This window comes from Pleurodeles waltl, chromosome 5 (assembly GCF_031143425.1).
Source record: "Pleurodeles waltl isolate 20211129_DDA chromosome 5, aPleWal1.hap1.20221129, whole genome shotgun sequence".
Lineage (NCBI taxonomy): Eukaryota > Metazoa > Chordata > Amphibia > Caudata > Salamandridae > Pleurodeles > Pleurodeles waltl.
This window is the reverse complement of record NC_090444.1, coordinates 104026734-104053524: the sequence shown is the minus strand read 5'-3', so window position 1 is coordinate 104053524 and position 26791 is coordinate 104026734. Positions and strand designations below refer to the sequence as shown.

The 26791-nt window shown below is 44.3% G+C and overlaps 1 protein-coding gene across 2 annotated transcripts in view; it reads left to right on the top strand.

Annotated features, from left to right (window-relative positions):
* LOC138295425 (probable G-protein coupled receptor 75) overlaps positions 1-21467 on the top strand; it is a 55237-nt gene extending 33770 nt beyond the window's left edge. Inside the window, exons 2-3 of one of the 2 annotated variants that reach the window (XM_069233719.1) lie at positions 6806-6876; positions 17975-21467. In XM_069233719.1, the coding sequence (XP_069089820.1) occupies positions 18080-19693 (1614 nt within the window). In that variant the 5' untranslated portion in view covers positions 6806-6876; positions 17975-18079 and the 3' untranslated portion in view covers positions 19694-21467. The remainder of the gene's footprint in view (positions 1-6805; positions 6877-17974) is intronic. The other variant, XM_069233718.1, reaches the window with a different exon arrangement.
* The last annotated feature ends 5324 nt before the right edge of the window (positions 21468-26791 follow it).

Sequence of the window (26791 nt, the reverse complement as noted above, 5' to 3'; positions counted from 1 at the left end):
TTCACTATTCTTTTTCAAGGGGATTGTCTATGATATGCCATAGATGGTGGGGCTCTGTATTGCTGCTGATTAAGGTTGTTTATAATGAAATTGTAATGTACAATACTGCTGGTATCTACGTGGTTGATAAGACTCTATGCCCCTTCCTTGAACCCCTTGACAGGACTGCTGATGTTTTTGTTGGAGGGCACCTATAGATTTAGTTGTTTCCTGTCTGATTTGATGGATTGTAGTGCTTCATCGATATGTTTACCAAACAGGGATTCTCCATCATAAAGCATATCTAAAAGTCTGTCCAGTGCACCTCCAGTCTCAGAGTTTGCTTGTAGCCAGCCTTGTCTACTTAGTACAACTGCTCCCACTAGTTTCCGAAAGCCTGTTAATGAAATATCCATTTCAACATCAGTGATTTCTGAAGATGGTTTTTCACACCCTTGCAATATTGCTTTTGCCTTCTCTTTTTTTTACCATCTGATAGGAAATCCAGATATTGACCTATATTAAAACACATCTTTCTGATGGATACAACTACCTGTGGATTCCTCACCTAATGAATACTCCCATGGCGCCAGCATTCGACGGAAATCTTCTTCCTAGTCTCTGCACATCGACGAGGACGTCATTCCAGCCACGCGACGCCGTCTGACGTCATACAGGCAATAAGAGGTCCTCGACGACGTGCCGACGTCAGTTCCCTTTTTTCCGTGCATTCGAAACGGTTATCTTCGAGGGAGCAACTGTTACTTTCGTGGTTACAGTGTATTTTTGCTGCGTAGTCCTTCGCTACAGTAAGAATGTCGCAGAGAAAGTCGGGTTTTAAGCCTTGTCGTGAGTGTGGGGGCAAGATGTCAGTTACGGACCCTCACTCCGACTGCCTTTGGTGTTTGAGCTCCGACCACGACGTCGCGACTTGCGATTCATGCCAGCACATGAATCCAAAGGCCCTCAAGGAACGTGAGGCGAAGTTGTTTATGGCGAAGTCGAAAAAAGAAAAACATCACAAGAAGTCTTCTTCACCAAGGCATCGGCGTCATCGAGACTCCCGGCGCCGTAAAGAATCACGGCGCCATTCAAGCAAGGAGACTCGTTCTAGGTCTTCGGATCGACGCCGGAGGGCTTGGGAGGTCAGTCCCACGGTCACGCCGCATCCATCGACGCCGTTGCCCTCTCCGGCGTCGCCGACTTCACCTGGACAGGCGTCGGTGATTGAAGTGGTGCAGCCTCAAGTGTTGTCTCTGGCGTTTCAGACGTCGAGGCCGGCGTCGGGGTCGCCTTCGAGACAGGCACCCCAGTATCTGGCTTTCCCCACCCCTGGAGCCGATAGTACCGCATTCCTAAATGCGATGTATACCATCTTCCAACAGATGGCTCCAGGGGGTGCTCCAGCTGGCCCTTTGGCCTTTTCTTTGGGTGATCCTGCGCCTCTACGGCCGGCATCCTTTATGCCCTTTCTCCCTTTTGGGAACGTGGGCTCGGCGCCGGTGTCGGCGCCGGTGGCTGCTCCGGTGGCTTCAGAGGGATTGGCCCCGGAGATTTCCATCCCGTCGACGTCGGGATTTCGTCCTGTGACTCCGGTGGGTCCATCCGCTCCGAGTGCTCTTTCATCGGCGCCGAAGTTACCTGTGGCGCCGGACGTGGCGTCGGTGGCTTCTGAAGATCGGCGCCGATCTTCGAATTCGGCGGAGGCATTGTCGACTCCGCGTATCGAGCAGAGGCTTCATTCGAGGAGACGTGCTCTCCGTTTATCAGAGGAGCAGGAGTACCAAAGAGTCCTGGAAGAAGGAGAACTAGAGGACTCGGGTGATGGACTGCATGGTCTAGAGACGGCCAGTGGGCTGGACACTTCCCCTGAGTGGGATCTTTCGTCTCCAGGGGAATACACGGAGGAGGCTGCTTCCTTTCACGCAGTGGTACGAAAGGCGGCTAGTTTTCTGGACCTGCCTTTGCCGGTGGTAGAGGCAAAACAGAACATTTTGACAGAGGTGCTACATCCAGCCTCAGCTGCGGCGGAACCACTCTTGCCGTTTAATGACGCTTTGCTGGATCCGGTGCTAGAGGTGTGGAAGAGACCAGTATCTTCCCTAGCGGTTCACAGAGCCTTAGCCAGGAGGTATCGAGCTGCACCAACTGACCCTGGCTTTCTTTCTAGGCACCCTACACCGGAGAGCTTGGTGGTGCAGGCCTCCTGTTCATCCAAATCAGCGCCTGGTTCGTTCCCGACGGTGCCTGGAGACAGGGACTCGAAGAAACTGGATGCGCAGTCCAAGAAGATTTTTTCGTCCTGCAGTCTGGCGTTGAAGGCCACCAATGCAACTTGTATCCTGGGGAGATATATTCATGCTCTTATGGATGACATTTCCTCATCATTTACGGAGCTTCCCCAGGGTCTTTTGGATGTTGTTTCAGATGCCCAGGCTGCCGCGACCCAGATTATTCAGACTGGGCTAGACACAACCGACTCGGTGGCCAGAGCGATGGGCACAACTGTGGTGGCAAGGAGGCAGGCCTGGCTCCGTAACTCGGGGTTTTCTGCGGATGTGCAGTCAACCTTATTGGATCTCCCTTTTGATGGGGACAAGCTGTTTGGGGCCAAGGCAGATTCGGCCTTGGAACGTTTTAAGGAGAGCAGGGCCACAGCTAAATCATTAGGGCTCCAAGTTCCTTCTTCCTCTGCCTCTTCCAGATTTTTCAGGAGGTTTCGTGGATTTGGGCGTGGCTCTTCCTCCTCTTCCTTTCGGGGGAGATACCAGCAACCTGCTTCTTCCCATCCCTATAGATCTTTTAGAGGGAGGGGTAGGGCCCGCACCAGAGGAGCCTCTCAGCAGCACTCTGCCTCTGCCTCATCCTCTGGAGGGGTGCAGCAGGGGAAGCAGCCTTAGGCTTCCACCATTTCCCACTCACTCCTCTCCTGTAGGGGGAAGATTACAGCATTTTCTCCGCAAATGGAAGACTGTTACAATGGACACTTGGGTTCTCAGTATTGTGGGAAAAGGCTACACCCTTCCCTTTCGGGAGTTCCCGCCCCTCATCCCGCCCCGCCCATCTTATTGTTCAGAAGAACACCTCCTGTTGCTAGAACAGGAGGTTCAAGTCCTCCTTTCAAAGGGCGCGGTGGAGTTGGTCCCAGAGCAGGAAAGGGGTCGAGGTTGTTACTCAAGGTATTTCCTGATTCCCAAGAAGGATGGTCGGTTGAGACCAATCCTGGACCTGAGGATCTTGAATTGGTTCCTCAAACAGGAAAAGTTCAAGATGCTGTCCCTAGCTCAGGTGCTTTTGGCGTTGAACAAGGAAGATTGGATGGTGTCTGTCGACTTGCAGGATGCTTACTTTCACATCCCGATACTCAAGTCGCACAGGAAGTATCTCCGGTTTGTGGTAGGGTCGCAACACTATCAGTTTGTGGTCCTCCCGTTTGGTCTTACTTCAGCTCCTCGAGTCTTCACGAAGGTGATGTCAGTGGTTGCGGCAGAGCTCAGAAGGAAGGGGATAGCAGTATTCCCTTACTTGGACGACTGGTTGATCAAAGCCAAGTCTCCGGAGCTTGTGTCTCATCATCTGCAGTCAACAACCCAGCTGTTGTTCGACCTGGGTTTTTCGGTGAACGAGCCCAAATCTCACCTGGAGCCCTCTCAGCACCTCCTGTTCATAGGGGCAGTACTGGATACGACATTGGGTCGAGCCTTTCCTCCGCCTCAGCGGATCCAAGATATTCAGGAATTGGTTCCAATGTTTCGAAATGGAGCGGTAGTTCCAGTCCCCAAGGTCCTTCGTCTGCTCGGTCTGTTTGCCTCTTGCATTCTGTTGGTCACGCATGCTCGCTGGCACATGAGGGCTCTTCAGTGGTGCCTCCGAAGGCAGTGGTCTCAACACAAAGGGGATCTAGAAGGTGCTGTCAAGATCTCCAGAGATGCTGCTGTGGAATTGAGGTGGTGGATTGCGGGCAACAATCTTTCACAAGGAAAGCCGTTCGCGCAGTCGCCACCAGTGGCCACGGTCATAACGGATGCTTCCACTCTAGGGTGGGGAGCTCATCTGGGGGATCTGGAGATCAAAGGCCTTTGGTCGCAAGAGAAACAGATGTTTCATATCAATCTGTTAGAGTTACGGGCTGTACGTCTGGCTCTCAAGGCCTTCCTCCCTTCCCTTCGTGGTCAGTCGGTACAGGTCCTAACGGACAATACTACCACGATGTGGTACATAAACAAACAGGGAGGAGTAGGGTCGTACCTTCTCTGCATAGAAGCTCTTCGACTATGGTCCTGGGCAGAGGACCATCAGATTTGTTTGGTAGCAAATCATCTGGCCGGGGTCTTGAATGTACGTGCGGACAGTCTCAGTCACCAATTCTCGGCAGACCACGAGTGGCGTCTCCATCCAGATCAAGTCCGTTTAATCTTCCAAAGTTGGGGGTTTCCTCGGGTAGATCTGTTTGCCACTCTGGAGAACGCGCATTGTCCGTTATTCTGCAGCCTCCAGTATCCGATGCAGGGAGCGTTGGGGGACGCGTTTCAAATAACCTGGTGCGGCCAGTTGTTTTACGCGTTTCCTCCCATACCCTTGATTCCTCGAGTATTGAGGAAGATTCGCCAAGACCGGGCCCAGGTCATCTTAATAGCTCCGGATTGGCCAAGGAGGGTGTGGTACTCCGACCTTCTCCAACTCTCAATGTGCCCTCCGCTCCGTCTCCCTCTCAGGGCAGACCTCCTCTCGCAGTCGCAGGGGCAGGTTTTACACCCCAACCTCCAGAGTCTGCACCTACATGCCTGGAGATTGAACGGGCAACCTGAGTTCCTTTTCTCTCCCGCCTGATGTAGTGGATGTTATATTAGCGGCCAGGCGACACTCCACTAAATCTATCTACGCTAATAGGTGGTCTAAATTTGTGACGTGGTGTGGAGAGAGGCAGATTAATCCTTTGCAAGCTCATCTATCGGACGTTTTGTCTTTTGCTCTGTTTCTAGCGCAGAAAGGCTGTGCAGTGGCTACCATTAAGGGTTATTTATCGGCCTTGTCAGCCTTCATATGTCTTCCAGACCAACCATCGTTATTTAAATCCCCTATTGTTATCAGGTTCTTGAAAGGTCTTCTAAATAAATATCCTCCAAAACCATTCGTTATGCCGCAATGGGATTTGTCCCTGGTCCTGTCTTTCCTTATGGGGGCCCCTTTTGAACCTATGCATTCTTGCCCCTTAAGGTATCTGGTTATGAAAACAGTCTTCCTGGTAGCTATAACATCTGCAAGGAGAGTGAGTGAGTTGCAGGCCTTGTCGGTAAAGCCCCCTTATACAACTTTTTATGGGGATAAGGTGGTGTTGAGGACCAAGGCTGCTTTCCTCCCGAAGGTTGTTTCACCTTTCCATTTGGCTCAGACAATTACTTTGTCCACGTTCTATCCTCTGCCTCATCCTTCCAAAGAGGAAGAAAGACTGCACCGGCTGGACCCAAAGAGGGCGTTGAGTTTTTTTATTGATAGAACAAAGGATTTCAGGCTGGAGGATCAGCTGTTCATTGGATACGTGGGCAAGAGGAGAGGAAAGGCAGTCCACAAGAGAACACTATCCAGGTGGGTTGTTCTTTGCATTAAAATCTGTTACTCTTTGGCAAAGAAGGATCCTCCTGAGGGCATTAGAGCTCATTCCACCAGAGCTAAGTCGGCCACTTCGGCCTTGGCCAGAGGTGTTCCTGTGGTCGACATCTGCAAGGCCGCAACTTGGTCGTCCCTTCACACTTTTGCGAAACATTACTGTTTGGATTCTGAGGTTAGAAGGGACGCCCATTTTGCACGGTCAGTGCTGCAGGATTTCTTGGTTTGACCATTTAGGCACCCGCCACCGGGCGTGGTACTGCTTTGGGACTCTATTCATTAGGTGAGGAATCCACAGGTAGTTGTATCCATCAGAAGAACGAGTTACTTACCTTCGGTAACGACTTTTCTGGTGGATACATTAGCTACCTGTGGATTCCTCACGGTCCCACCCACCTCCCCGTTGCCTTTCTGGTCTTACCAAGTAATCCTTGAGTGCGCTCCTCTTGGTCTTCAAGGTTGCAATAGATGTTGTATATATGGATATTTGTGTATATTTATCTGTATATATATATATATGTATATATCTTTGTGTATATACATGATTTGCATATATTTGTTGGTTTAAAAAAAAAAAAAGAGAGAGAGTTATATTAAATTTACAGCTATTCATTGCAATGTTGTGTGTTTTACAATGTTATGGGATGTTACCTTGCTCTTTCATTGCGTTGGATTGTTGTTCTCATGCACGTAAAAAATGTTGGTACTGACGTCGGCACGTCGTCGAGGACCTCTTATGTCAGACGTCAGACGGCGTCGCATGGCTGGAATGACGTCCTCGTCGACGTGCAGAGACTAGGAAGAAGATTTCCGTCGAATGCTGGCGCCATGGGAGTATTCATTAGGTGAGGAATCCACAGGTAGCTAATGTATCCACCAGAAAAGTCGTTACCGAAGGTAAGTAACTCGTTCGTCTATCATATCTAGCTAGAAATTCTACAGCATTTGAGGCTATTATAGAAGTGGCAGCAGTGACAGAAAAACGTTTACCAATGTTGTCAGCGGTTAGCCTGACGGTAGGCTGCTCCGTCAATGTTTTGAACTTTTTCACCTGTTTTTAAAAGTTTGATTTGTGCCGATACTGTGGTATTTTGATTTATTAGGCCTACATTTTTCTTTCTTGCTGGCACCTTCCCCAGTCCGCGGTGGCTCTTCATTAGTCGATTGAGTGGAGGGAAGTCGAGCTTTCTGACTTACTTCTTGTTCTCTTGTTCTGCAGCAGACCAGTATTGCAGGGGAACACCCATAAATACGATATGACTCAACAGACGCGTAGCAGTTAGCTTGACGGTAGGCTGCTCCATCCATGTTTTGAACATTTTTACCTGTTTCTAAGTAATTAAAAATTTGATTTATGCTGATACTGTAGTATTTTGATTTATTAGTTTTACCTTTATCTTTCCTGCTGGCTCCTTCCCCGGTCCGTAGTGCCTCTTGATTAGCTGATTGAGCAGAGGGATGATAAGCTTTTTGACTCGCTTCCTGTTCTGTTAATGGGCTACTGTTGCAGGGAAACTGCCATAAATAGGATATGGCTGAACGGACGCACAGCGGGCGTGCCACCGCTGCACCAAAGCAAACCTGTCTGCATCTGGACTGACTGTGCACTAGAACCCCGGGCAGTTTTGCTAGGTAAAAGACGTCCATTCTAACTTACTCTAGAGAGCAGCTTTTATATCTGCAATACTATGATAACCCACCAGTTTGCCTTTACCCTATTGATTTCAGCAGGCTTTGTTATAACAGCATTAATAACTGCCCCTTGTGTAACTTCCAGTTCACCTCTTCTGCACCTATTTCCAGCATAGCTCATGAATCTCCCATGCTTCCCCTCCTAAGGAAATCACTGCTCCTAAAATGACCAGTTATTTGGGATTTCTTATCAGTGCTAGGTCTCTCATCAAAAATAAAGTAGAGGTTGCAGAATTTATTATGAGCCTGACGAGTCTTTGTGACAGAGAGCTGAACTAAGGAGTCATTTGGGCCTGACCTGGTAGATGCTATGCCTCCAGGTTAAACCATTAAGAAACATTATAGAAGTGTTGGGAGGAGAGGGCTTGGCAGTTCTAAACAAAATAAAGTATACATGCCTTATGGAACCTTTTCGCTACTCTGTCCCCTGTGAAGCGCTATACTTTTCACTAAAAATATAACTTACGGAATCATTTGCAGGGATCTTAGGGCTTGATTTAGATTTTGGCAGCCAGGTTACCCCGTCACAATGGTGACAGGTATCCCGCCTGCTGAAATATAAATTCCATTATTTCCTATGGAATTTGTATTTCGGCGGACAGGATATCTATCACCATTGTGACTGAGTAAACCCTCTGCCAAAATCTATATCAGGCCCTTAGTCTACAGGTCTCCTGGACCAAGGTCTGCTTTTATCTCTGAGTTTGCACGCCTAATAGAACCACATTTTGGTAGGCATAACGTTACACTTCTGGGGGTTTTAATTTCTATTTGGAAAATGAGGTGTGCAATGACTCTCAGTCCTTTAAAGACATGGTATCATGATGTGGATTCTCTCATTTAGTAATGTTGTCTGCTCATGAAGCAGGCCACCTTTTGGAAGGTATCTTTTCTAATGACCTCCATCTTAAGGTACCTAAGCCTCTTCCCCTCTCCTGGTCTGATCATTATGCTGTTCCCCTCTCTCTCCCCTGTTCTTTTTCACAGGAGACTATTATTGGTGGAAGTATAGAAGCTCTAAAAGAAACTGGAAAGGATATAGTAAAGAATCCCTATCCCAGGACGTGAATAATTGTAAGTGTATAGATTATGTAGAATTCTCCTCTGGGCTTACCTCAGCCATTAATTCTCAACCATTTATACTATGTCCCCTTTGAAAGAAACCTATATGCAGAGGAAGATGCCTACTTCTCATTGGTTCTCATAGAGGCTTAGATTGCTGAGACAGACCTGTGGTCGTCAAGACCGTGCATGGCGGAAATACTATGATCCTCATGAAAGAGACGATTATAAGGCTATGATGGCAGAATACAAAGTGACCATTAAGGAAGAGAAATCTCTTTACTACACCTAGCAGCTTGTATCAGCAAAATCATTTAGAGATTTCAATAAGTTAAGCAATCTTCCAGCATAGAGAACGCCCAGGTGTTTTGTAATTGAATGGTGAATTTCTTTTATACTAAAATTCTTAATATCTCTAATGAACTTGTCTGTCTTAACTCTGAGTCTCTTATTTCTTCCTATTTGGACACTCACGCTGAGCCAGGTCCATTAGAGACTACAACCACAAGAAAGAGCTCTACTGCTCTCTTGTCTTGTTTTTACTCCTCTTACACTTGAACTGATGGAGCTTTACCTCCTTTGTATGAAATCAGGCTCTCCACTTGAATCGTGTTCACCCAATATTATGCAGCTGGGAGCTCATATTATTGTTACTTATCTTACTGCAACTTTGAACAAAGCTGTTAATTCTGGCTGTTAGCCTCAACTTTGGAAAAAACTATTGTTAAACCTCTTCTTAAAAAGCCTAATCTGGACCATTCCAGATAAAAAAAAAAAACAGTTGGCCTCTTTCCTTGTTATCTGTACCTTCTAAAACTTTGGAGAAATACCTGAATGCCCAGCTGTTGGCATATTTGGAACAACATCAACTGTTGGATGTCTCTCAGTTTGGATTCCAAAGTAACCATGGGACTGAGACTGCACTATTATCAGCCGTCAACAATATCATCCGTTCCTTGGTGGATGCAGGGCAGGCTGAGGCCCTGATCCTTTTGGGTCTATCGGCAGCCTTTGATACCATCACTTCTACCATACTTTTTGATTGGTTGCAGGAACTGGGAGTCACAGACTCCGCACTGAAGCTCTTAGCAGGTCTCAAACAGTTGTTGTGGATCAGGTCTGTTCTGAGTCCATAACTTTGCCTTGTGGGGTTCCTCAGGCCTCCTCCCTGAGCCCTACATTATTTAAGTTATTTGTTTACCTGGTGGTGAATCATATAAGGTCCTTTGAGCTTCAGTCTTTGTCCTGTGCTGATGACACACAAATAATAGTGTCTGTTCTTGAGCACACAGAGGCACTTGCTACCAACTTTAAAAACTGCATGCAAGCAGTGGCCAAATGGGTGGGGAAAAACTCCCTTAGACTTAATGGGGACAAGACAGAGGTGTTGGTCTTTGGTAGTCAACCATCTATATAAACTTATTTGTGATGGCCAGATATGTTGGGAACATTACCCACTCCAACAGATTCTGCAAAGAACCTTTGTGTACTGGTCGACAACAATGCATCTTTCGACCTTCAGGTTAACCGGATGGTTTCGACATTTTTCTAGGTGATCAAGACTTTTAGGAAAGGGTTTCCTTACAGCTCCTTCCCGGTACACAAGCAAGTGGCCTTTGCATTGTTTACATTTAGGTTGGATTACTGTAATACGCTGTACCTGGATATCAATAGGAGTGTATTAGCCAAACTGCAGTTGATCGAAAATGCAGCAGCAGGATTGATTCTTGATGTTTCTAAATCCCAATCAGTCTCTGCAGCGATTCAGAAGCTGCACTGCATGCCTGTGAACAAACATGTCATTTTTAAGGCCTCATGTGTTGTCCATAATGCCATAAGGTTATAACCTTGGGCCTGGTGGAATTACAAAATATGTTTTAACGATACACCCCCGCCAGACAACTGCGATCTTCAGGCAAAAACTTCCTAGTTGTTCCCAAGTATTCAAAGGTGAGGTGGGGAGGCAGAGCCTTTTCCGTGGCCGTGCCTAAGCTTTGGAAGTCTCTTCCTCACTCCATATCCAGTCTTCAAGCTTACATTCCTTTTCGTAAGTCCCTGAAAACTTGGCTTTTTCTGTATAATGGATGTTCTTGTGGCATAAGATCATGGAATTTGTTCAGGTTTCTCTTCATTCCTAAGACGAACTGCTATCCACGCCTTAGCACCTTTGGGCATTTGTTGTCTATAGGTTTTATTTTCATTTCATTCATTCATTGTCAAGTTCATTCGTTGTCCTTCCCTGTCTGGTGGAGCAGGTCAAGGTGTTGATGGATTTCTAGACTTTTTTGAACAGCCTATGTAACAACTGAATCTGCACGAGGATGACTGAGTAGACAGATAGGGGTGTTATCCAGCACCTTGTATTTCTTATCCAGTCATGGAATGACAGCCACAGCTGTGGCTGGTATCTTCATATTCTTAAAGCCTTCCTTCCCTCTTTGGGGATTGATTTGACAGTTTTGCTGGCAGCCTCTTTGAAATCATATAGAAAACCATCATGTGGCCTTGTGGGCTAGCATTTTAAAAATCAATTGATTCCATTTGTGAAAGGAATGCATACGTCATGCCTTTTCCGGTGTTTAGCCATCCTCGAGCACACGAGGCTCTGTGTTTTCAGCTGGTTTCTGGACGACTTTATCTTTTCATTTCCTGCGCAGCGCGATCTCCCTGAGCTAAAGTCGAGCGCTTTGGATGACATCGACCCTGTTACGTGGATAATTGCACTTTTGCCGGTGACATGGATAATTGCACTTTTGCGAACTTCTGTTTCCTTTTCTGTGTCTCCTTCACACTCATGGTGACCATCGCCTCACATATGTGAAACTGTTTTACTTTCACTATTAGTTTATGTTGCAACAAAAGTCAGGTTAGGAGTTTAGAACGCTTATAGCTCTAATGTGAGCAAATGCGAGACCCACTGCATTGCAAATGCTTGATATTTGTTGTTACTGGTAAATCAAACCTTTTTGATGGCTTTTTAGTTAGGTGGTAAAAACCATCTATACCATCTGGAGGAGAATCCACTCTTGGAGGAGTGGCATCATCCGGGGGTGGAGGTGATATGTTTATCCCATTCAAGGTCTGAATACTGAAGGGTGTTTGGCAATTGCCCCACTTCCTGATTATCATGAGTATCTCGGGAGTGTAGACGAAGGGATTGATGCAGTGCTGGTGGCAAGTGTGGCGAAGATGTTTGAGCATGTTGACAGAACTGTATACGTGAAAGAAGTGTAGTAGGCCTCACCTTAGATCTGGAATCTGTTGGTATTGCAGATATTGATGAATTTTGCCTCTGCTGAGCATCTCGTGCCTGTGGGAAGCATTCATAATAATCTGATATCATCAGGCGTAGATCTCAGTATTCTTGTTGACAATTTCTTCGGCAGTGGCCTCTTGGATGGCGTAGGCTTGGTTGAAGACATTGTTCTTGTTGACAGAAATTTTAAGAGCTTTCCTGTAAGGTTCTCCCTAAGATTTTTCTCTTGCAGAATGCTCAGAGTGGGAATGCCCTCTCTTAAGAAATTTTAAATTAGTTGTTGCGTCATCTCCAGAATGAGATTCCTCATATTTTTATTTTTGCAGCCATAGCAATACTATTTTCTCTCTGTCCTTTAATACGTTTTAGAAAAAGTTTTACAAATTTTACATTCCTTGGCATTATGAACCTGATGGAGTTATACAGTTATGTGGGTCGTCCGATTTAAGTTTCTTTTTACCACATTTCCCACATCCCTAAAAAGGCTTTTGTTTGAAGCTTCAGACATAGTTTGAACTGCAGTTCTTATTAAGTCCTTGAAATATGTTGATAATGTCTAGAAAAGGTTACTTATCTGAATGATTAAGCAGTGCACACAAGGACTCTTCACACCGACGGCCGTGCAGTAGAATTCTGACGTTTATAGCCTGGGTGAGGCGAGGTGAATGCTGTGCTTTGCTCTGATTTGGCAAGTTTGTGTGTTTTATAAAGCGGTGGCTACACAATTGTTCTAAATATGTTAAAGCTTTTTATGTCTATGTTTAATTTTGTACTGCTCACTATGTATCATGTGTGGCTCCCACCTATAACTATAACTGCCGAATTTCTATGGTTTTGTATAGGTAAAAAGTCAACCTAACTAAGAGCTATCTATATAATCTATCTATCTCTCTAAAAAAACATAGGTTACTGGGACTTTATTGTTGGGTTCTGAATTTACTCGTACAAAACCATAGAAATTCAGCAGATATAGTTAGAGTTCTTTCAAGCAACTATAACTCGTGCTCTAGGGTAACTATAACTAGGGCCCCCACCATGCACAGTTTCTTCAATAATTTGAGTGATAATGTTTCATTACATTTTTTATGATTTAATAGCAGTTGTTATGAGTGACGTAATATATGGGTTAATTAGCAGTGCACAGCGAGGGTGTGAGTTATAGTTACCTTAGTGTACGCGTTATAGTTGCTTGAAAGAAGTCTAACGATAACTGCTGAATTTCTGTGGTTTTGTACGAGTCCATTTTTGTGTGCTAGGAACTAATGTGGCAATCAGTGGTGTAACGAAACTTAGAGGGGGTCTGAAAAGAACATGGAGGACACCCCCTCCAGACTCACTCAAGGCAGGTGCTGTGCTGGGGAGGCTCCCAAGAGGTGGGGCTGCAGGGCCTTTGTTATGCCACTGGTGCAACATGCTTTTTTCTTTTTGCCAGTGTTTGTTACAATGGTGAGGGCCTGGCAGCTCCCACAACAATACAGTGTTACAAAAGCCATGTCAAAACAAGAGACATATTGACGAAACCAAAAGACTCACTAAAAATGTCAGATCGGTTGGCTTTGCCAGTGCTTGTTTAATATCAGGCTTCCCATAATCTTGTTGAAAATGGTTACACTGATTTTCCATTAGAAATATTTTTTGGAAATACTAGCATACATCACCACATTTTACTAAATGATGCTTCAAAGAAATAGCACCTAAAATTTCATAGTAGCAAAATGTTTTTTTCCTTCTTCTATTTTTTTCCTGAACATTTTATTTTGAAAGCAAAGAATCATCACTCTTGCTTACAAGCTTCTGCAAACATTTACATCTAATCAGAGAGCTTTCTAGGGGCATTATCCTTAGCCTAATATTGTTAAACTTTTCAAACGGGTGTACACTTTTTTTAATTTATTTTTTTACCTGAACCACTGTCATTAGTGCAGTGTGACCGTCAAACGTTTATTTACAGTGCTCACCCTAATAATGAAGGCTTTTTATTAATGAACCATAAATACAAATTCGAACAGCATTAACATATGGACACATATATTACCTCGACTGCAGACAGTTCACTTCTCTGTAAACTGGCAGCCAAAGGGTTTGTGCTCCAAGGGGTTGGGCCTACTTGTCCCAAGGACAAACTAAACATGAAAACGTGTTGCCCTGGACACCAAACAGTATGTCCCAGGCGTCGGGCGATAGGAATTCCACATCCCTGGTATAGAACTTATCATGTTTTTTTTAGCTATGATATTTTTGAACTGTCATATATATGTCCACAGTAATCTGCAGGCCTCATAAATTCATAAAAATGTTACCAGACTGGAAAGTTTGGTGACTTGAATAATCTATTCAACCTAACTAATATGCTTGACACATAAACTGGTCTAAGCGTATGTGATCCTGGGTAAATATTGTAATTCAGAGTCACCTTTTTTTCTTCATTATTACATTTGAGAATGTCAGAATGCCTTTCAGAGGGCCACAGTGCACACATGGGCTACTGGGCCCAACTGTTGTGGTTGACACCTTTTACTCCTGAGGTCCCAGGGGCCCACCTACAATGGATCCTGAGCAACTGGGACCACTACCCCTTCTGCACTTGACTGTCAGTGGTTGCTGTGGATGAGAAGTTGAAGGCTCCCCCATAGTTTTTTGGGGGGGACAGTTGGGGAAGGAGAAGTGTAGAGACACTGTAAGTGAAGATGACTCAAAGCGCTGAACATACAAACAAATTAATGTCCAGTCAAATATTTACTATTGTAAGGAAAAAAGTATTTTATTTCTGTTTCTACATATGCAAAGGAATAACACATTCACAACCAGTAGAACAATCCTCTTAAGGTCAGGGCTCTAGTAGTTGTTGGGCACGTCCCTGTCCCTCCCTATTGTTTATGGGATTATTCCCCATTTACTTGTGGCCACATCCATGAAATTCTCACTAATAGGCCATACACAAGATTGCTCTTTTGACTCTTAGGAATTAGTCAAAAGTTTATATGGTGCCCTACTCCTATTGATTTCCTTATCAGCCCCATATCCTTTCCTGAGATGTGTCCAGGGCCCTTCCCTGTGATCTATCACTGAATCAAAGAGCAACATTTTGTAGTGCAACGGGGAGGGTCCCTTTCTCCAGTGTGCCCCACCTGGCGCACAGGAATGCAGCAATAAACAAATTTGTCTGGGGGCATTCATCTGTCCTTCATGTCTTCACCAGGCAGGCCTGGGTTCCCAAAATGGAACCAAGGTTAATCCATATAATGTACCAGTAGGCACACTCACTCAGGGTACATTCACAGCACACTTACTATCCTCCACTGTTACCTCCATGTATTGTACCATTACTAGTACACATACATTCAGCACACACGTTCAGTCTGCGCGTACTGTTCAGCACTGAAACTTTCTGTACTGTACCCTGTTGTGCTGTCTGCAAACACACACACTGCCAGCACATACACTCCTCATGTGCGCTGCGTAACACTTCACCCTTCAAATATTGTACTTCACACAAGCATACATATAGCCAGCACGTTTCGATGCACTTAGTACTTAGCACTACAACTCTCATGTAATGTATTCCTTGAACGCATAAAACACCCAGTACATGCACACATGTAATCGCACATGTACTACACAGCACTATCCTTGTACTACCCTTCCCAGGCACACATAGATTCAGCGCAGTCACCACTCCTGTCCTGCGCAGCACTCCACATCAAACTGATGTAGGCAAAGGGTGAGCAAAGCACACAGCAGCAGAACCTTTAAAAGGAGAGTGAGCTGGTGGACCTCGCTCCAGTGACAGAGATAAAAACTTGAAACTCCTGGTGAGGGCGGTAGCTTTTCACCACTAGGAGGGTAGCACTTTGGGTGCGCCATTCTGGTCCAACAAGACCACAGCCTGTGAGGCAGGTTTATATCATGGTGCACACGCATGATCCGTGTTTACCAATGACAAGAACTCTGCATTAGGAACCCAGACAACAGTACAGTTTACCACTCAAGGCAGGGATACACATATTTTACCATGCAGAACACCTTTAAATATCTGAGTTCTGCATTTCTGCTGTACAAAAAGATTTTTTATTTTTTATGTGATAGACTACATTTTTGCTCCGTGTATAATAATAATAATCTAGACCGCATGTAGGGTACACATGAGCCCTGACTTGCCTTTTAGTTGCCTCTTAGTTCACTGATAGCATGGTCATGAGGGTGGCCAGGAATGTTTCTCAATTCATGTTTAAAAACTCTAACTACATTACTAAAGCATGATGTGGTAGCACACTCTCCTTTACAGACAGCACATTTCCATTGAATGTACTATAATCTTTGCCACTGACATGCAGTTCTACTGTTCAAACCATATACCCTATAATATGTTGAAATAGAGTTTCACCAAGTGAAGTGTTTTGATTTGTTTTGTTACTACTAAAATCTTTGTTTCCATCATGCAGAGTTACCAAGCTAATGTGCTGTCATAACTACCATTTTTGGAAATAGCTGTTCAGTTCATTTTCAACCTATTTAAATGTGTGTGGAAAAAAAGACTGGCATTCCTATGCCCATGTTAGACAGTTCACTTTACAAAATCCTCTATCTTTGCAGTCAGAGAAAGGAAAGTGAACACCAATTTCCAGGATAAAATAAGCAGCAGTTTGTGAGAAGACATAAGCTGACATGTGACCTCTGTCTTTGAATGTGCTACAATTGTGACAAAAGATGAACAAGATCTAAAGGCGTCTATTGCTTTTTCTCTAGCTGAATAAAAAGAACAAATGTTCTTTGCTAGTCCGGGCTCTATTGCGAGAAAGGACCCATAGACTCTAAAATTAGCTTGCTGTGCTAAAATCTGTTTTTCCATAGTAAATGGGCGAGTGGATTTTTCAAGCCCTGATCTGACAGAACCAGACACTAGTCTCAATTGAAGCCGTAAAGACTCAAGCCCCTAACATTGTCTGGCCACACAAGGTCAGGGAAGGAAATAGTTATGGGGTTATTGGTGAGATAGATCAATGGTGTGTAAATACCCATTATTGGGCATGAGGGAACTGAATATCATGCCGTAAATGCAAAAATGAAAATATCTGTTAATAATGTGAAACTGGCTAATTCTGCTTAACTGTTTAAAGGACATGCAAAATTTGCTTCACCTAGATTTTGTTTTAAACTCCCAGTTACTCTTAAAAGGTCTCCTTTATATAAAGGCATTTTTTTTTTCTACAGTTGCTACCCCGATTTGCTTTAAAACGCATTAAACTATTTTGAACTACCTTTCTCAATGTTCTGATTAGAGATACAAATCTAACACTATTTGAAGAGGATTGTAAATCTTAGCAAGATTTGTCTAAATTCACAGGCTAGATTTCCTTAAAATGTACCACTTGCTGCTGAACTGAATTGCTTGCTCATTACACATTTATTCAACATAAACCACAACGGTGAAGCTCCCGTGCCTGCTCATGCATAACTGTTACCACAACCGCTCTTGGAATCCCCATGCTGGTAGATTTCACTAAGCGCCATCGTAACCCGCTTTGAGCATGTTGGCAGCTCAATACAACACATCTCCTTTTTTACACACAAATAATACATAAATGACATAAGATAAAATATATAATACAAACTATCAGATCTAATGTACAATTTGATATCTTACCAACTTAAATAAAATAACATACTCTAACTACAAAAAATAACTTTACTAATTCATTTAAAAACTTCCCAAAAATGAAGCAAAAGCATCACTTCATCACGTAATCAGAAAACATATCTGACATGCGATGCCGGCAGCTCATTACAACAGCTACTTTCGTTTACGTAAAAGAAATACAAAGTTTAGCAACACAGATGCCCAGCTGATCAGTGGAAGTGGCAGAATTTTGTGGTACGGCTGGCATATTTATGTAGTGACACTGGCGCTCCTTTATGACACCTTTACGACTTTATGACACCTTTAGGACTATTATGACATCGGCATAATTGAGCACCCCCCTGACATTGTTAGCCAAACTGGTAAATTTGAGTTACTCATCATTATATATGAGTTAAAACTGATGCTATATGTTCTAGCACAGGATTCACAGAGGGCATTTTATATCAAACTCCACTGCAATGTACACATATATCTATGCATCAAGATTAATATTTCCTAATATCCCCTTCAGAAATTCTACAAACCTTGAAATTTTAGTCATGTATTAAGAAAAATGTTTCAAATGTACGTTTTGGCCTCATTTTGTGAATGATTTCTTGGCAGAGTAACTCCAAAAAATGGTCACTGTTCTCTTTTGTTCATGACTTTATTCACCATTGTTCAGTTATCTGGTTTTATTAATTGTACTAATTTCACAAACATTGATGATTTTCTCTTCTGCTTTTATTTTGACAAAGGGTTTCGACAGCGGTGGTACCACTGTGACCGTCAAAACCAGCGTCAATGTCAGCCTATCAAAGTCTTATGAGCCATAAGGTCCTCTTGGGGCAACCAGCATTAAGATGAACCTTACAGAATCAATTACCAACTCTGCAGACCAGAACCATCATGATTATCTCAACAGCTCATCTACACTGCAGAATGGTAACGGAACCTTCAGGGAATTTCAGGAGATTATCCACACTGCAACCCTAGTTACTTGCTCCTTTTTACTGTTTATCATATTCTGTTTGGGATCCTATGGGAACTTAATCGTCTTCTTGTCCTTCTTCGATCCAGCCTTCAGGAAATTCAGAACCAACTTTGATTTCATGATCCTTAACCTGTCCTTCTGCGACCTTTTCATTTGCTGTGTGACTGCACCCATGTTTGCCTTTGTCCTGTTCTTTGACACTGCTGCAAATGTTCCAGAAGCTTTCTGTTTCACTTTTCACTTAACAAGCTCTGGATTTATAATTATGTCCCTCAAAACCGTGGCTGTCATTGCACTCCACAGACTGCGGATGGTTCTTGGTCAGCAGCCCAACAGGACCGCTTCCTTCCCTTGCACCCTGCTGCTCACTGTTCTTTTGTGGACTACAAGTTTTACTTTGGCCACTTTGGCTACTCTGCGGACCCGAAAATCCAAGATCTGCCTGCCGATGTATAGCCTGAATCGGGGAGAAGGGAAAATTATTCTCTACTTGTATGTAGTTGACTTTACCTTTTGTGTTGCTGTTGTATCCATCTCCTACATAATGATAGCCCAAGCATTAAGGAAAAACACTCAAGTGAGAAAATGCCCTATCATAACAGTGGACACCAACCGACCACAACCTTTCATTGGCCCTGTCGTAGATGGTGTGCAGTGCACTGTCCCTGCCTTGTACAGGAATCAGAACTACAACAAGCTGCAGCATATCCAGACACATGCCTATACCAAAAAACTAAGCCAACTGCCATTACCAGCCAGCAAGCTACAGCTGGTATCTGCTGTCAATCTTTCGACAGCAAAGGATTCCAAAGCTGTGGTGACCTGTGTTGTGATTGTTCTTTCAGTATTGGTGTGCTGTCTCCCGCTGGGCATTTCTCTGATCCAGGATGTCCTTACCAATAGCAGCAGTTTCATTCTGTACCAGTTTGAGCTATGTGGATTTACACTCATATTTTTCAAATCTGGATTAAACCCGTTCATTTACTCGCGCAACAGCGCTGGCCTCAGGAGAAGGGTCCTTTGGTGCATCCAGTATGTGGCTCTGGGCTTCTTTTGCTGTAAACAGAAGACAAGGCTCCGTGCCATGGGCAAGGGAAGCCTGGAGGTGAATCGAAATAAATCATCGCACCACGAAACTAACTCTGCCTACATGCTTTCCCCAAAACCTCAGAAAAAGTTTGTGGACCAGGCATGTGGCCCAAGCCATTCTAAAGAAAGCATACTGAGTCCAAAGGCTTCTGCTGGGCACCAATATTACGGACAGAGCAGTTCAACACCCATCAATACTCGTATAGAACCTTACTACAGTATCTATAACAGCAGTCCGTCTGAAGACGTTAGCACTCCCAATAGCTTACAGCCAGTAAATTCCACATTTGGATTTGCCAAATCCTATATCGCAATGCACTATAACACCACAAATGACTTGATGCAAGAATATGACAGCACTTCTGCAAAGCAGATACCCATTCCTTCTGTTTAACAGATGCTTGCAAGGGAATTGAGTTTATTTTGTCAAAATATTTCTTAACATTCTAATTTATTTTTGTTGATGAGCTGGGTATTTTTCACACCTACGAAGGAATAGTGTTTGGTTCCAATTTTGTTGCTCAAGATTTCTTACTTGGTTGCCAAATGCATTTTAGATAGCTGGTCCTCCTAATGTGTATTATAACGTCACTGACTGACCATGTTTACGCTAGGGAATTTGTACAAAATTAGGTAAGAGTGTATATTTAAAAGGGCCAGTGTGTTTTTACATTCTTGTAATGTGTTTTCACAGTATTATTGTCTTTTTTCCAACACTTCATTAATAGTTTGGAACAGGTGGTGGAAAATATCATTTCATATTGTTCTGTAGTAAGCCACTATATCCCTATACCATAGGATCCCAATTTCTGGGAGTGAGGAAACAAGAGGTAATAAGGGTGGTCCTTATCGGAGCCCTCCCAAAATAATATCTAAAGCAGCAAAACAGCCAACAGGAGGAAACTTAAGCTTCAGTTTGTGGAAACCCAATGACCTGAATATCTCCCTAATCATAATATCTAAGATAATAAAAAAAATTATAAGGCAGTTCCTCACACACCACCCCGAATGTCATGCTTCATCACTGGTCTTCCGCACTTGCCAGAGAAAAATCTAGTGGTGAGTGCCACCCCCCACCCCCCCTCCCGTGTGGGCAGGGAGAACTTATGTTGGGTAGTAGAGATCTCAAGTGGCCTACCCAGCACTAGGTTTTTATTTGGCGAGTGTGGGAGGCCAATAATGGAGCAAGATTGTGATGCATGAGGCCTTGCTTTATAGTTTTTTTAATACCTTAGGTCCTTATAAATGGGGAGATATGCAGGCTATCTGGTTTCCACAAATTGAGGCTCAAGTTTCCTCCGGTGCACACCGTAATTACAGTGCTATGGTGCTGTTGTCTATTTTGGTGCTTTAGCAGTTCTTTAGCTAACTGAGTTCAGATGAGGAAATCGGATTTCAGACAGTTTTCCTTGTAGTCAAATCTCCTAATGATATTCCTATACAGTACTATGACAAGTAAAGTGCCCCGCAGAAACTCCAGTCTCCATCTCATTTACGCAACCCGCAAATGCTACTATTCCACAGGTTTCAAACAAACCAGTCTGTAGAATAGAGTAAAAGTGGTTAGAGGGATGATTTAGTTGGGCTCACTGCATCTGAACTTTTTGCAAGTTTGCCATTAATAATGAATAATAGCCAGTATTTTGGTATTTTCCACTTATAATCCTGCAACGCTGTTGAAAAACCATATTGGGACTGAATTACTTTTGATAATGCCATCTGTATTAATTTCAAATATTTGTGAATATTGCAGAGCAGAGAATATTCTTACAAATGCAACTTATGTTTTTTTTTTTTTTTTAAATGTTGAAGTATTGTTGTTAACAGTGTTGTGTGTCAATGTCTTCTCCTTATTAAGACACCATTGGTTGAATCCTATTTAAACCATCTCTTAAAGACTGAGAATGGTAATACTGTTCATGCACACACCTTGTTAGGCCAAGTAACCTTTTTGTTATTGCTGTTTTGATACTTTCGTTATCTATTAAAACACTGGAAACTTAGGCACTGTGTATTCATTTCTGAAGACTACCTTATTTTGCTTGTCGTCGTTGAAACTAATTAAGGAATCATCTTTTGGTCTGTAGGAAAACAGTAGCAGGCTATTAGAATGAATTCCTCGTGATGCGGATGGTTACACACAAATAAAATACTTAATTTTGCAACTATTCTGAGGTTTCCCAGCTTCTCTTTTCCAGTCCATCCCTTTTCTGTTGATCCGTTTACTTTTAATCTTTTCCAGCTGTCCAGTACTTGCTTTCAGAATCCTTGTGAATTAATTTGGTTTAAAAATATATTGTTTAAGGCCACTTTCAGTTATTGTGTCAAAATGTCAAATAGTATTTTTCATCTGTGTACTCTTCTTTAACTCCATTTTCCAGAAAACTATATGACCAACACTATACATCCCTATTGGCTCCTTTATCTTATTTTAGGGTTGTTAAAGTTCTATTAACTATCCCTCTTGCCTCTGAGCACTACAGTGGGAGAGTGGGAGTATATAGAATTAGTCTCAGCCTAATCCATCTAGTAAAATGTTGCATAATCGTCCAACTAGGGAGTTTACACTGATATTTGTATGCAGCTTATATCTGCAGAAGTCCCTCTCCATGTTATAAAGAGCTACTCCTAGGACAATGGGATTACCAGACTGCCATAGTGAAAAGGTGCTTCTTCAAAGATTTTCTGGATTTAATTTAGCAGGTGGGTACATAATACCACAGAGAGGAGCTCTAATAAAGAAGAGAGCGACCTCAGAATCTTTTGTATCTGAATCATTGGGGTGGCAGCAGTCCTTGCTTGGCTGACCTGCGGCTTCGAGTTGGTTGATATGGAACACATAGGCAGGTGATGAGTTTTGCAATTCGGTCATACAGTGCCTTATGAAAAATGCAGACATTTTTAAAGGATGTTCTTTCTTTCACACTGAGCCTGTGGAGGGATGTTAGTGCAGTGATAAGGTGATCATTGCATTTTATTCCCAGCACCATGGTATGCATGGTTTTGTATTTCATACAACTTGGTGAGGAATATGTTGGGGAGGCCAGCAATGAATGATAAAGGCAATTTTTCTGAGAAGTTCAACAGCGTTCAATTGGCGTTTGTGAAAAAAGCAGATTTACAAACCTGGTTGACTGTTAGATCCTTTGGCCATAAAGGGGAGAAGGAGAATGGGCTTGTATGACCAAACAGCGAGATATCACTTTTTTCACCACTAATGCACAGCCAGTTGTACTAATTGCAGTGGTGGATGTGTGAAAGGAAGAGGGAAAACTATGATAGGTTGTCAGGTTCATCTTCAATTTTTAGGTGGAGATTAGTATAATTTGCTTGTTTGCTACCTGATCTTAAATGAGACCAAGATGGATGTAAAGGGCGCCATGTACATGTTAAATAGGGTGAGAGGCAAGATGGAGCTTTGAGGAGAAACTACAATGGATGGTGGCTGTTTTTAAGAGGAGAAAGCCCATTTTGACTTAACTAGTTATGTGTAGAATGGCATGAGCAGTGCCAGAGTGTAGTGCCTTCAATGCCCACTGAGAAGGACAGTCTTTGAATGAGCATTTGATGGTCAATGGTATTGAATGTGGCAGACAGAACAAGTAGTATCAGGTCACAGCAGTGGCCCTGGTCAAGGGAAGTGAAGAGGTCTTGCCTTATTTTTATTTGGCTTGTTTTGGTGCACTTTTGTGGCCTAAATCTAGACAGAACGCCACTGAGGTGACCATTAAAAACCAATTATGAGGAAAGATGGCGAGAGACGGTTGTTTCAGTTACCCTGGCAGTAGTGGTCCAAAAGAGCTTTATAATTGTCCATATTGGATATTGGAATCTGCAATTGCTTTCTTTAGGATGGATGTTCTTTTCATTTTTTTGATGGATTTTCCACATTACAGCAAGTTAGTTCTAACAGTACGTATGCAGTATGTTTACAAGGGTGGAGCACATTTTATTACATTCTGTTTACATCACCTTACAGTAATCTACAAGAGATAAAGAAATCCATAAGAAGAAACATCAACAAACACGATCTTTCCAACATGTCTTCTGTATCTGAACCCTTATGTTGCAATTCTAAGTAGTATCAACCTTTTCCTTTCCATCCATTGCGTCGCTTATTGTCTGTGCTAAATATGCTTTGATTGGGCCCAATATACTGCAGGATCTAGTTCTGACTGGCATCAACATGCTATAAGTGTTTGGTGCGTCACTTTAGTATGTTACATCTCGGTGGCACTCTTCTAGTGTTGGAATTGGGCCCTTGCACCATTGCATTACTATGCACCATTTAATCAACAGCATTGCCATAGCAGTGTGCCTTCTCACAGGTCTAGGCTCAACCTTAACATAGCCAAGTAATGCCAGCTCAGGGTCAGGTGTGATGTGTGCTTCTGTTATTTTACTAAGGCCATTAAATACATCAACCCAATAATTTGTGTGTGTTCGGACCATCCCAAGTAACATGGAGGAAATCTGTCTCTTCTGCAGTGCAACGAGGGGTGTTTCACCATCTATACTTGGGTAGTCTGGCAGGGATATAGTAATATCTTTGCATGTGCTTGAAGTGTCTTAGCCTGTTGGCGCCATTCAAATCACTGAGCAACCATTGTAAGTCTTAATGTTTTCTGCATATTAATTTGCCACTAGTGCCTACTTTGCAGGTTTTCTACTTGTTCAACGTTTGTAGTTAATATTTATAGTTGTGTGATAATATGTCTTGGATTCTCATTGTGGAATATTCCCATTAATAGATTAAGTGTATGTGGTTCGGTCAGTCCATCAGCTAATATCTGCTGTATGGAGTGGCGCTTCCTATGATACAGAAATATTTCTAGTGCTCTTGTTACTGATCCGGTGTCAGCAGTTTACCATCTCTGAATAAGTCTCCCATGTTGTTGATGTGTAATTTGTGTAACTGCATTGTAATTCCCTTCTCCTGTCTGGTCAGAGGCCAAGTGAGCCTGTCTACCCTCACTGTAGGTGTAAGAAATAACGTTGTAGATATCTAAGTAGTTTATACTATGCATGCACTGTGGCATTCACCCAGGTATGTGGTAATTGTAGGAAAGTACCATCTTGCCTGGCATGTTACCCCCATATTTCACTGTATATATGTTGTTTTAGTCTATGTGTCACTGGGACCCTGCCAGGCGGGGCCCCAGTGCTCATAAGTGTGTGCCCTGTATGTGTTCCCTGTGTGATGCCTAACTGTCTCACTGAGGCTCTGCTAACCAGAACCTCAGTGGTTATGCTCTCTCTGCTTTCCAAATTGTCACTAACAGGCTAGTGACCAATTCACATTGGCATACTGGAACACCCTTATAATTCCCCAGTATATGGTACTGAGGTACCCAGGGTATTGGGGTTCCAGGAGATCCCTATGGGCTGCAGCATTTCTTTTGCCACCCATAGGGAGATCGGACTATTCTTACACAGGCCTGGCAGTGCAGCCTGAGTGAAATAACGTCCACGTTATTTCACAGCCATTTACCACTGCACTTAAGTAACTTATAAGTCACCTATATGTCTAACCTTTACCTGGTAAAGGTTGGGTGCAAAGTTACTTAGTGTGTGGGCACCCTGGCACTAGCCAAGGTGCCCCCACATTGTTCAGGGCAAATTCCCTGGACTTTGTGAGTGCGCGGACACCATTACACGCGTGCACTATACATAGGTCACTACCTATGTATAGTGTCACAATGGTAACTCCAAACATGGCCACGTAACATGTCTAAGATCATGGAATTGTCACAATTTCATGATCCCCCGGGTCTCTAGCACAGAACCCGGGTACTGCCAAACTGCCTTTCCGGGGTCTCCACTGCAGCTGCTGCTGCTGCCAACCCCTCAGACATGTTTCTGCCCTCCTGGGGTCCAGGCAGCCCTGGCCCATGAAGGCAGAACAAAGGATTTCCTCTGAGAGAGGGTGTGACACCCTCTCCCTTTGGAAATAGGTGTGATGGCTGGGGAGGAGTAGCCTCTCCCAGCCTCTGGAAATGCTTTGATGGGCACAGATGCTGCCCATCTCTGCATAAGCCAGTCTACACCGGTTTAGGGGGTCCCCCAGCCCTGCTCTGGCGCGAAACTGGACAAAGGAAAGGGGAGTGACCACTCCCCTGACCTGCACCTCCAGGGGAGGTGCCCAGTGCTTCTCCAGTGTGCCCCAGACCTCTGCCATCTTGGAAACAGAGGTGTTGCTGGCACACTGGACTGCTCTGAGTGGCTAGTGCCAGCAGGTGACGTCAGAGACTCCCGATAGGCTCTTACCTCTCTTAGTAGCCAATCCTCCTTCCTAGGTAGCCAAACCTCCTTTTCTGGCTATTTAGGGTCTCTGCTTTGGGGAATTCTTCAGATACCGAATGCAAGAGCTCACCAGAGTTCCTCTGCATCTCCCTCTTCACCTTCTGCCAAAGGATCGACCGCTGACTGCTCAGGACGCCTGCAAAACCGCAACAAAGTAGCAAAGACGACTACTGCAACCTTGTATCGCTTCATCCTGCCGGCTTTCTCAACTGTTTCCTGGTGGTGCATGCTCTGAGGGTAGCCTGCCTCCTTTCTGCACCAGGAGCTCTGAAGAAATCTCCTGTGGGTCGACGGAATCTTCCCCCTGCAACCGCAGGCAACAAAAGACTGCATCACCGGTCCTCTGGGTCCCCTCTCAGCACGGCGAGTGTGGTCCCTGGAACTCAGCAACTCTGTCCAAGTGACTCCCACAGTCCAGTGACTCTTCAGTCCAAGTTTGGTGGAGGTAAGTCCTTGCCTCCCCACGCTAGACTGCATTGCTGTGTACTGCGTGATTTGCAGCTGCTCCGGCTCCTGTGCACTCTTCCAGGATTTCCTTCGTGCACAGCCAAGCCTGGGTCCCCGACACTCTAACCTGCAGTGCACAACCTTCTGAGTTGTCCTCCGGTGTCGTGGGACTCCCTTTTCTGACTTCGGGTGGACTCCGGTTCACTCCTCTTCTAAGTGCCTGTTCCGGTACTTCTGCGGGTGCTGCCTGCTTCTGTGAGGGCTCCCTGACTTGCTGGGCGCCCCCTCTGTCTCCTCATCCAAGTGGCGACATCCTGGTCCCTCCTGGGCCACAGCAGCATCCAAAACACCCTAACCGCGACCCTTGCAGCTAGCAAGGCTTGTTTGCGGTCTTTCTGCGTGGGAACACCTCTGCAAGCTTCTTCACGACGTGGGACATCCATCCTCCAAAGGGGAAGTTCCTAGTCCTCTTCGTTCTTGCAAAAGACCAAGCTTCTTCCATCTGGTGGCAGCTTCCTTGCACCCTCAGCTGGCATTTCTTGGGCTCCTGCCCACTCTCAACACTGTCGCGAATCTTGGACTTGGTCCCCTTGTCTTGCAGGTACTCAGGTCCGGAAATCCACTGTTGTTGCATTGCTGGTGTTGGTTTTCCTTGCAGAATCCCCCTATCACGACTTCTGTTGTCTCTGGGGGTTGTAGGTGCACTTTACACCTACCTTACAGGGTCTTGGGGTGGGCTATT